At 35.6% G+C, this 12,337-nt stretch overlaps 1 protein-coding gene across 4 annotated transcripts in view; it reads right to left on the reverse strand.

Annotated features, from left to right (window-relative positions):
* DOCK4 (dedicator of cytokinesis 4) overlaps window positions 1-12,337 on the reverse strand; it is a 222,676-nt gene that overhangs the window by 120,700 nt on the left and 89,639 nt on the right. For all 4 annotated transcript variants that reach the window (XM_077178944.1, XM_077178943.1, XM_077178942.1 and 1 more), the window contains exons 7-8: window positions 12,144-12,228; window positions 10,341-10,492 (exon numbers count right to left, since the gene is read on the reverse strand). In XM_077178944.1, coding sequence (XP_077035059.1) covers window positions 10,341-10,492; window positions 12,144-12,228 — 237 coding nt within the window. The remainder of the gene's footprint in view (window positions 1-10,340; window positions 10,493-12,143; window positions 12,229-12,337) is intronic.

Below are 12,337 nucleotides of genomic sequence, written 5' to 3' on the forward strand. Positions count from 1 at the left end.
ACAACTCAAAAATACCACTTACACTTCCCCCCCCCCCAGAATGATGCTAATTCTCATAGATAATGCTAGAAACAAACCCCTGTCTTTATGCAGGGTTATTTATTAAAATAGAGCCCCTGAATTTCCATGACATTCAGGGACGCAATGTGGTGCTGCGTCAACGCAAGACTTAAATATCAAACAATCAAATATAGAAAAAGAAACCATATGCAGAAGCAGAAAATCTTAATACCAACTAATGTGCATGCATGTATGCTCATATATAAAAATTTTTTCACCATCTCTCTCCAGCTTTTGTACTTGAGATACATTGCACCATTTGAAATTTTTTCCAAATCTGGATTTAAAGTGTCCTCACAATTATTTTCCAAACATAATTTGTTTTCATCTCTGATGTCAGAATAAAATAAAGAAACAAGAGTAAGAAAAGAAGATGGAAAGTAATAAGAGACTCACACATTGTAGACTTGGGCATCTTGATAGACACCAAGTCCAACATAAACCAGAAATGTGTCCTTGCAGTACAGGAGGCCAATTATATCCCTGGGATGCATTAGACAGAGTAATGCCAGCAGGATAAGGGAAGTGATCCTTTTCCTCTCTACTCAGCATGATGCAACATTCTGGCACTTAGAAGCTCCAAATAACTATAATTAATGAACTATCCCTCACAACAACATGTGACATGTTTTTTGTGAGCCAGAGGGTCAAGCTTGAAGGTACTGTACCTTTTTATCAACTTCTGTAGTCTTGCACTGAAGTTGCAAGGCTACAGCTTCACAAATATTCACAAAATAAATCATCCTACAGCTTCATAAATATGATCTCCATCTCCTTTGTGGTCTAGAGTTCAATATGATTTAGAAGCAACAAAGAATTTATTTGAGTCTCCTGCCTTTAGAGTGCTGATGTCTGGAGTACTGATTCTAAGTAAACGAGATACTGAAAGTCAAGTGTAACCCATTTCTGTGCTTAAAATAATATTGAATCTTTGAGCTCCTTTACAAGAGAGATCATAGGGATATATTAGAAGAAAGACATCTTGGGCTGTCAGTAGTGAACTTTCAGGCTAGAGAAAATGTATTATTAGCTTGATTCTAGAGGTATCCAAGCCCTTCTTTGCTGTTGCTAACAGTAATAGTGAGTTGAGTAAACTTTACTCAGAGTGATGGGTAAAAGAACAGTTCTTTGAGATGAGCGGCTCTCAGGTTTGAAGATGCTGATGGACATTGCAAAATATGTCTTTAAACATTCTCTTACTATACCAAAATCTTTTTAACATTATTGTGGAATGAAGGGGAAAAATGACAGTATGCTTTTTCAAAAACTGTTGAATAAACAGTTGTGTTATGTTGTTTTACAAACAGTTGTGTTATGTTGTTTTTAAAACTAGAACACCAAGTAGTGAATATTTTGACTAACTAATGTGCACTTTAGCTTTTGGCAAGTGATTTCACTGAATTAAATGAATAAAAAAACTGAAATAAGAAAGGGCTAAAAAGATTGATGATGTGGATGTCGCTAAAAGGTGACATTGAGAGTACAACAAAGGAAGGTAATCTTATCCTTTGGTATGGTCTGGAGTTTACACAATCATTAAGGATATAATCAAAAGCTCACAAAAAAATGCAGTTTGCTTTCACTGGCCTTGGATAAACAGCCTATTCTCTTTGTGCTGTTTAAGAATCTCTTCTCATTTGAGGGCAATACGATAGTTACAAACAAGGTTGTTCAAGGTGATAGCAAAAGGAGGATTAGCATGCCAACTTATCTCCGCTCCCCACACAGATGGGGCCAGAGGCATCAATCATTTCTGATAAGAAGTTCATATCATATTGACACAGACACAAAATGTATATCAATGAAAGAAAAATCTCAACAGGCTCCATCTTACTGAAGTGCTGCCTCGAAATTTTCCCATTAATAGTACTGCTACTTGGAAAAAAAGAAAATGGTTTAGAATGCTATCTAAGAAGTATGGGTCATATTACAGATTTAAGAATTTCTGCAGCAGTATGTTGGCATAAGACAGAGGCACAAACTCTACATAAATGTAAAGGTCAGCAAAGCAAGCGGGACTCTGAGCAGGAGATGATGCAGCATTTTTATGCACTCTCATCAATGCCAAGAACAGGGGCGACAGTGTGAACTGAACAAATGTAGGCAGCAGCCTTAACACCTTCCATTCCCTTTTTTGCAACACACTACCCAGTTTTTCTGGTGTTTTCAAAATTCTCCTGAAAAAAAAAACAGGCAAGATCTCTAGATGGTAATGTGCTACATCTATTAATACAGTCCTATGGCATCTACACTGGAAAGGTAGGAATTTCAGAAGACATGGGGATAACTTGATTTTCTGAACAGTCATCTGGTAAATGTTATCCTTGGGCTTTTTGGCTTTTTTTTTATAGCAGCAGAATATTCTTATAGCAACAAATAAAGTTAACACAGCCTTGGTGAATAATGTACATTGTCTAGAAAACAGCTAAGTCCTTATTTTGTCCCTTGCCACTTGTTAAACTGATTCTATTAAAAGCTAATAAGTGAGACCTTTCCAGGATCTGATAAGAAAAAAAAAAAAATCTCTATTTTTGATTAAATGATTGGTGTTCTTAGAGCTCCAATGTAAATGGGCCCCCTGGCTATACTAAGGTCATCACTGCTAAAAAAATTGCTGTATTGAGTAACTGATATTAGTACATGTGAACAGAAAGCACAGACTGCCATCATAACCTTTTTTTTCTCTGAAAAAGTGCCACTACAAAATTTCTAACTGTGTAACCCCTTGAAGTATTTATCATTGGCTTTTTAAGTGTAATCTTACTGTTGAAAGAAAAGTTTGTTGCACTAACTTCTGTTTGGGTTAAGAGAAAAAGATCTCCCCAAAGCCAACAATCATCACCACACTCACACTCTTCAGCACTCAAAATGCCAGGACTCTATATATTCACCTTCATATTCCAAGGAATAGAAAACCTTCTAAAACTGCACAAATGACCACACACGACTAGTGATGCTAATAAAGAACATCAGAACACAGGATTGTTGCAGTGTGCTGAAATGTTGCAAACAGATTTCCAGGTTTTTTTGAGCTGTAACAATGGCCTATCTCTTACCTAAAGTTATTGTTTCTCATTGTTTGCACTCAGGATTCTCTAATCCCTTTGAACTCTGAAATTGTTTTTGCAATGTGATTGTAGTAGAAAGAATGATGTCCCAAAGCACAGCTGAGTTACTCTGTTTTACAGAACTTCCCCCCATCCAAACTATGATCCTGTAATATCCATCTTACACTGTTTTATGATCTACATGATCAAGTTGAATTAGGTGCTTTTGAAGACAATCTTCTGATCATCTCCACATTTTGATTCACAAGCCAGAGCTGTGAATCCAAACTAGAACATATGCTGCTGCCACTCAGTCCACACAACCACAGATTTAGTCCACAGTAAAATCCTTAAAACATTTACACATTAACATTGGGTCTAGCATGAAGTTCTGCTCTACAAATCCACTCCTACAGGATGGCACTACTTGCATAAGTAAACAGCAGTCTTAGACTTTCAACCTGTTGATTTGCTGACAACAAAATTAGATTATATAAAAGCAAATCTTCAAGGCTCTTTACCACATTGGTAAGTCCTTCTGATTTTGCTTTTCTCAAACATTTGTGCAACATACATGATTCCAGAACAGATTTTATAAAAGCATTTTTTTAACAGCATCAAGTACCAGTACAGATCCCCATAGAGTATGTTTGAGCTCATATACTTTAAGAACCACTCCAAGTAGACAGCAAAAGCTCAGCAGTGGCCAGAAAAATAGGATTGAACTAAAAGACAAACAAATCTCATGAGATGTGACCATGGACCTCTTTCATTTTGCAACTACAGTAACAGCACCTCTCTACAACTGCATATGCCAAAATGCTTCCTTTAGAATTCTATACTAGTGAAATTACTTCTAAAATTTAAGTGTCATCATTAGAGTATTTTACTTTCTTAAAGAACCAAAATTACCCAAGGAACACACAAACTGGGCTTCTGACTTTAACAGAAATAAAAGAGGAACAGAAACATATGGTTAGAAGATAAAACAGCACATAAACCAAAGAATTTTACTGGAAAAAGCCAAATGGTTGTATCATGTTAAAGCAGTGCCACTCACACTTGCTCTACCCCACTCAAGGGCTATTACTGTTCTAGTGAAGCAGCAGGAAGGGGAGACAAATGGAACATGATACAAAAACACACCAGGGAAAACTCTAGGAACCATCAGGGGCTGACTTCAGCTGTTTATTGTTAATTTAAGTGATAGCAAAAATTATTCCTAGCAGCTACTTTAGCCAGAAAATATGGATATATACATATGCATATAGATCAAGTGAAATTAGCATGCACCAATTAAGTAGCAAATGAATGATTACAACTGTAGCTTTAACAAGGATAAGCATGTCATGACTCAGATTTAACTACTTGACTTAAATACTGACAGTTTTTGTGCTTCCATAGAAGTAAATAGTCAATTTCAAAAAAAGCCTTTTAGAGTGGGAAGGCCCATATTAGACAATTATTTTAATATAGGAACAGTCTGGAAAATAATATTATTATTGTTTATTAACAGGAATAATAAAGTCACAGATAAACCTGAATTTTATTATTACCCCTAACTTAATACAATCCATTATTGTGGATGCCAACATATTTAGAAAGAGTCTGGAGAAAAGTACAATCTCATCCTCTCCGAAACAAATGGAAAATTATCCAAAAAGAGTATTTACCTCTAGATTAGTAAAACTGATAGAAAACCATTCCTATTGCCCAAAGTGGGTGCTGATCTCACTAAGTTAGGTGTAAGCAAGGCATAACAGCCCTTACCAATCCAGAGAAATCTTTAGACAAAGTCTGAAAATAAAAAACCTTGAAGCATCACTGATTTCTTCTGTCACTATCTGATACCAGATTTCTGCTCTGGGGAAGTTACTAATGCCTTTCAAAATCAGTTTTTCACATCTCATGAAAAACCTATTATCTAATTCTCAGTACATGTTGCAAAAATTATGAGCATTTATACATGCTGTTAAAGATGAAAAAATATTTAATACAGAGTAGTCTAGCTATAAATTTAATTTTTCTTTTATTCATAGAATCACAGAATGGTTTGGGTTGCAGCACACCTTAAAGATCATCTAATGATGATCTATTCAATACACTAAAGGAATACTAAGATAGATTATCAAAACCAGAATAACTGTTAAATTATTTTATGGCTTTAGTTTCCATCTCTATTTATTTTAAGAGGTGCTATCCTAAAGATGCACTGGTAGGTCCCACAATGAGAGCACCAATGTTTATGTTTAATTAGGAGAATATTCCTTAACCATATACATTGCCTACCACAACATATCTGCTCTATTAAAAAAAAAATTCAATGCATAGTGAAAAACAGTAAATTTGTACATATATATATTTATCAGTTATTTTTTATCTGACTACCCTAAATCCTTTGCATATATTTAAGACCAAATTCAGAGTGTTTTTTCCTATAGATTGCACTCTAAAGGGCTGATGTCAAAAACTCAGATAACTAATACTAAGAATTTATATCCTGTATGAGTTCAATATCAACTCCTGAACTTGAAGCCTCAAACTTTACTGAGATCTAAAGCAGTGAAAAAGAAAACAAAAAAGAAGCAGAATAGATTCAGATCAAAATTACTTCAGGGCACATTGAGCAGCTCCTTAATCAATACTATCTATGGATCCTAAGGAGCTTTCCAAAATGTCCTAAAGAAGGTGCAGACATTTCCCCAGCTGAATTGCTTTCTAGGTTTTGCTGACTATAACTAGCAACTAGTTACTGGAGATGCAATTCACACAAAGATCTTAAGTTTAGATGTCTTTGTGTCTGGATTCCAATCCTAAATTCAACTGATTCATCATGAAACCTTCTGAGATCAGACAAAAAGGAAAGCATTGGTCATGTCTTAATCTTGGCAGCTTACTTGTGACTGCAGAAAGATACATCCATCAACACAGATTCCAGAGGTGATGCTGGTGGTCTGCTCCTCCCCCTGCCATCCACCTGAAGACATACTTGTACTTCATTTCAGGACTAATTCATGTCTAGTCATGCACAACTACTCAGGGAAACAAAAGATGATGAAGAGGAGCAAATTCTGAATTTAAATAATTTAAATATAAAGCACTTTGGAGATTTTCCAATTTTTTTTTTTTAATAAAGAGGAACAAGAGTGCAGTGTAGGTGAAGAATAGATTTATACTAGCAGGTGTGGTTTTTTAAGAGAAAAAGGATGCGTGCCAAATTTCTCACTCCGCCTTTGAATATTCAAACTTACACTTCTTATCTGCCAAAGAATCTGAACTGTCTCTTAAGCCACAGCAATCTATATTAATATGTTTTACAAACCATAAAAGGAATTAAAATTGCTACTGTTCTCCTTTTCCTCATCTGCTTGTCTTTACAATGACAAACAGTACCTACATTGGTTCATGTTGGAATCCACTTCTGCCAAGAATAATTACTAAATGTAGTTTCTGTGGCAAAACATATGGGTCACAAGAATTAGAGAGAAGTTTTGTGCTGACATTCAGGCACATAGCTTTCAATTTGATATCTAATTTTTTTCCACTTTATACATCTGTATTCTTTTAATCTGTTCTTAGCAAGTAATGATACAACATTTCCTTACTAGATACTCAATTCTGGTCCCACTAAGCCAATGCAAGAGCTGTTAACACACTGTGCTTTCTCTCCTCATACCCTGGTTTGCTTCAGCTGTTACAGAATGCCTTTTTTCAGAGAGAATCTATAACTGTACAAGAAAAGGTTTCACTACCTTTCATTGCTCAGTGGATATTGTCTAAGTCTGATAATTTCTTAATGTTGCACAAGAAAATAGTTTTAAATTGTTTAAGTTTATTATAATTATTATAGCTTAAAATTGGCTAAGGAAAATCCTATTCTTGTGCTATAATACAAAGCTCAGCTATCAAACCATACATTCCCTATGTTATGAAGTACCTTCCTTTCACCTTACTTTCCAAAGCATGGACTTTTCCACAGGGTTTTTTCTGGAACTAGTCTGGACTGGAAATATTCTTTTTGGAGAGACTTTCCTCACCTCAGCATCTACATTGCTATTCTGTTTACTGTGATACTTGAACAAATATTGCTGTTCAAACAGTTGAATGTATGATACTGATAACATAAAACCAACAACAACAACAAAAAAAGCTGTAGAAAAAGATATCCAATCAATTAAAGAAGTAAACAGACAATGTAACTTCTAGCCCTCCAACAGGCTTTTAAAGCTGCTATTTTATTGCATATACGTGAGGTTAGAAAAAATAAAATAGATTTATTAGATATATTGATGTAGAGAGAGCTTAAAATTGCAGGTCCACCTGAGAAGAAGCTAATGTAGTTTTAAAAATTGTATTATTAAATCTGAATTCTGTACTCTCTCCAACTGAGCTCTTTAAGGGGCTACAAAGCTGGCTTGCTTTATGTCAATTTATATGAGGTAGACAATGAACACTCTATTATGCATTCTAACAGTCTCATTAAAATAAACAGGATTACCCAACTGAGGAAAGCTTGGTACACATACAGTGCTTGCAAAATTTAACATATAAAGCAGCAAAGTCCAAAGAAATAAAGTCCAAAAAATTCTAATAACATAAGCAATGGTTTGGAGAAATAAATTTTAAGTCATTTATATTTATATACTTCTATCTTTACCTGTGCTAGTAACAAGTTTCATCTGTTCTTTTCATTACATTATTCTACAGGACCAAAAACAATGACTTGGGAAAACAATGGACAAATGACACAACTAGGTTCTGACAGATCCTAAGGTGTAAGGATCTGTACTACAGTACACACAGCTTTTGACCAGCACTTTTGCTAGAAATGAGCAGAAGAGTCTGAGTATCCAAGCTCCTCAACTCCACTGCTGCCCAAAGGCTCTGGCATCATTGCAGGGTGTGAACTGTGGGGGCTGGGGACACTGTCTCTTCTCATGCAGCAGCATCCTTCTGAGGGAGATTGTTCATGTCAAAAATGCATCAGCAAGGGCCTAAAGATCTCTGAAATATCCCACCCATTTGTATTGAATAAAAAATACACATTGTACCATACTGTTGTACACCACAATCAACCAGCTTTGTTTTAAGTCTGCAATAAACCAGTTAAGTCACTTTCACATCTAGTCCAGACAGATCATAGAAGGATCCATCTTGGATAACTCTGCATTCCAGAGTTCTTTCTGTGATACAGATATACCTTGCACCTAATTTGTTCTTGCAAAAGCTCTCTTAGGTTTAGCTTTTCCAGTACGTGGAGAAGTTTCTCCCTCTTGGGAGGGTTTTTTTGTTGTGTTTGTTGGGGGCTTTTTTGTTATAGTATGGTATGTTTGTTTGAATTGCAGATGGTGCAAACTACCTTCACAAAGCTTATCCTGTCATTCCCTCCACACCCTAGAAGGCAGTTTGGATTTGTAACAACACATTTCTTCAAGGTTTGCCAGTAATGGGACGAGGAAGTTCACAGCAGCTGAAAACAGATGCTGGTGTCAGGAATCAATAGCTAAAGGTCAGATCACAGCAAGCACGTGAGAAACAGCTCTAGAATTTGTGCTTTCATGTAAAAGGAAATCAAATCCATTTGCTTTCACACCACCACCACTGCCTTGACCTTGTTTTCAGCAATCCATATCACCCCAAATTGTTTTCTGTCAAAGTCTGCAGCTCTCTTGTAAATCTATCACCTGCTGTGGCATTCATTGGAGTGAACACAAACAACATGTCCTGATGCACATTTAATTCTCAGAAACGACAGGAAACTGAATTTTCGTGACGACTGTCTGAAGTGCAGGCCAGAATGAAATGTCAGTATTTAAGAGCTAACACTAACACTAGCTGTGTGTACATGATCTCACTAACTATAAACATTAATGTACTCAATATACTCTTCCTTCAAAGTACTGGTTACTTATTTTGCCTGCACTGCAAAGTACAGACATAATTTTGTCAAATTCAGCCCAACTTCCACATAGTTCCCCAAACTCCTATTGCCATATTTAAGACAACAGCTGTGGAAAGGATTCAGGCCGGAGAAGTTCACAGAAAACAGCCTCCCGTGGGAGGGCCCCCAGGCTGGAGCAGAGGAAGAGTGTGAGGAGTCTTCCCCTGGAGGAGGAGGGAGTGGCAGAGACAATGTGTGACCAATTGACCACAGCTCCAGTTTCCAGTCCCCTGCACTGCCAGGGTGGACGAAGGAGAGAAAAGCAGGAACGAGGTTGAGCACAGGAAGAAGGGAGAAGTGGGAAGGAAGAGGTTTGAAGTTTTGGGTTTATTTCTCATTATTCCTACTATGATATGATTGGTAATAAATTAATTTTCCCCATGTCAGGTCTGTTTTATCTGTGATGTTAATTGGTGAACGATCTCTCCCTGTCCTTATCTTGACCCGTGAGCCTTTTGTTCTATTTTCTGTCCCCTGTCCAGATGAGGAGGGGAGTGACAGGGTGGCTATGGCTGGCTGCAGGCCAGGGTCAACCCACCACACCCATCACCACTGCACAGCCATTTAATGGTTCAGACTTCCTGGCCTATTCCTCAAAGAGAAATCACTGAGCTCTTGCACTAACTGTACTCTCCTCCTGTGCTCATATTTATTAAATGCACAGTGGCTTCACTACTAATCACTCCCATGTTTTCTCTCCTAGCCAGAATTCTGAAAATAAAAGTAGCTATTGAATATTTTAAAAATCAAAGGTTATCAGGTCTCTCACAGAATTTAAACTCTAGGACAGATTGATTTTGACAGTTTCATTGAAGAACCAGCACCTTCTCATAGAAGCAAAGGCTCCTTTTATAAAAAAAATATGCTTAAGTCACTGACTAAAGGCAGCCCTCCAATCTCATGTACCAAGGAGAATTCCTCTTATAAATATTACAGAGAAAACAAAAGTTCAAAGTTTTGAATGTGCACTGATTAGGAGAGATGAAAACAGGGATACTGAAAAATTGCCATTCTGTACACATACATGTATATATACTTCTCTACAAAGAAAAAAAACCTGGAAGGTGAAATAAGTAAACAAGACAGAGATGTATATATTTTTGTATACCTTAAATCACACTAAAAACCAACAGATATAACAACTGAATTTCAGAAGGAGGCAAAATATTCTCATGAAACAAAACCACCTTGCCCTTGTTTCTAGATGTGGAATTTTTTACCTGGATCAAAAGATACAGTATTTATTGTAAAACTTATATAAAATCAGTATTTAAATTGAAATCAAATGGTACCTGATGGGTCGATTTTCTTTACTATCAAAGAGTGAAAAGATTACTTCCAGTTCCTCTCCCAGATTGGAGCACATTAAACTCTTCATCTGAACAAAAAGATGGTGGCTGCTAGCTGGTACTGGTGTGTCTTTTTTTCGATGGCGATGTTCCATCTGGAAACACCACAAAAACAGTGACCAGTTTGAGTCAATTATAAAATTCTCAAAACAAGAAGAGGTAAAATATGTAATGTAGAATTACTTTCTTATTCCAAATTAGTATTTTTTTTTAATTAATACTAACTTGTATTTTTTCCTTTCTCTTGTTTTTCTTTTGCATCTGAGAAGGAAAACACAGGGAATTTACTTTCCCAGTGTTACACTTCATAGTTATCTCTAGGTGAAAAATTAATCTCTAGAAGTTTGGGGTTTTTTTACTCTGAAAGTGTAGAGCCACTTTAAAGCTTTGTGCTCTAACAACATTGTATTTCTTAGCTGGTTTAAACAGTTAATGATTTGATATTCCACTATTCAAAGACATAAAAAAATGCTTTTGCAGAAGACTAAATACCAGTATTTTAAACTGGGGAAAAGCAATCATACCCACATTTTATGACCTCTGGCAAACTGCTTTGTACAAGCTAGTAAATTGTCTTAATTTATGTCACAGTTTATACTTTCTGCATTTTAGTTACCCATTAAGAGAAGGACAATATTAAGGTGTAATATCCCTCTCTTACATTGTAACAAACATAATTTTAAACAGCAATCTTTCTAAGCTACATAGTCCTCATACTGAGGTTATCTTTTTTCCCCGTTTTTATTTTTCAAAGTACACTCCATGAGTGCCATTACTAGTTGTCTGGGTTATTTTTCCTCTCTATGTTTCTTGTGATTAATGGTTCCTCACCATATTTCATCTAGTGCTTCAACAGGATTCCATAATATTACATATCCCTTTGAAATTACTCAAAGGTATACTGATTCTAGCACAAAGAATTTACTATTAGGCTTGACACTACAAGTCAACAATACAAGTAAAATACAACTTAAAAATTATTACAAAAATACATAATTATTTCAGACCCACAAAAAATTGTAGCAATGATGTTTTTGGGGGGTTTGTACTTAAATACAAAAGTTATAATAAATAAAATTCAGCTTAAATACAAGCTTACTCTTAAGCACATAAGGCCCAGAACTTTGTATCTGTAACAGCTGCAGTACTTAAATATGAGCCAAAGCCGACATAAATGAATTGGCAAGTTTTCTTAGACCTTGCTGGAGATTTAATCAGAATGAGAAATATCAGTTCTGGTTTTAGTAGATCAAGATGGGCTTTTACACCCAAAGGAAAGCTTCGTTATGCAATTTAACTGCTATTTACATTAATATATTAGAAAGTACCAAGAGCCCAGTATGATCAATTATGACAATATTATACCATTATTATATTTCCACAAAGCTTATCTAGACAGGCTTATAAGCCAGGTAAAGCTCTAATGATAAAGAGTCCCATAAGCTTTTATTGATGATTAAATTCATATTAACATATTAGCATAATTTTAAAGGTATATCAGAAACCACAACAAATAATATTTAAACTAAGCATGTATGCAAAGACAAATTTAATATCAAATCAAAGAATTTCATACATATTTAGAGATGACACAGCTGTTCAAACAAATTCTTTCCTTATACTAAAATTCATTATATTATAAAATGCCAATATATTGGATCAAAAAAGGTACTTTTGGTCAAATAGAAGAGTGGATTATCAGTATGTAACTTGATAGCAAAAGTACTAAATATTACATTCACCTACCAGCCTGTAGAGCTCTGTAATACTGATCTCTTCAGGATCTACCATAGCATATTCTTTTCTTGGAACTAAGTCAAGTCCCAGTTGTCTGTATGAGAAATGGAATAACAGTAAGTAGCCTCTATTTTCAAAAGAAACAAATTAGCTCTGCATGTGTTTGTTGTTTATTTCAATAAACAATGCCCACATCAACTGGT

This window comes from Agelaius phoeniceus, chromosome 5, assembly GCF_051311805.1.
Source record: "Agelaius phoeniceus isolate bAgePho1 chromosome 5, bAgePho1.hap1, whole genome shotgun sequence".
Lineage (NCBI taxonomy): Eukaryota > Metazoa > Chordata > Aves > Passeriformes > Icteridae > Agelaius > Agelaius phoeniceus.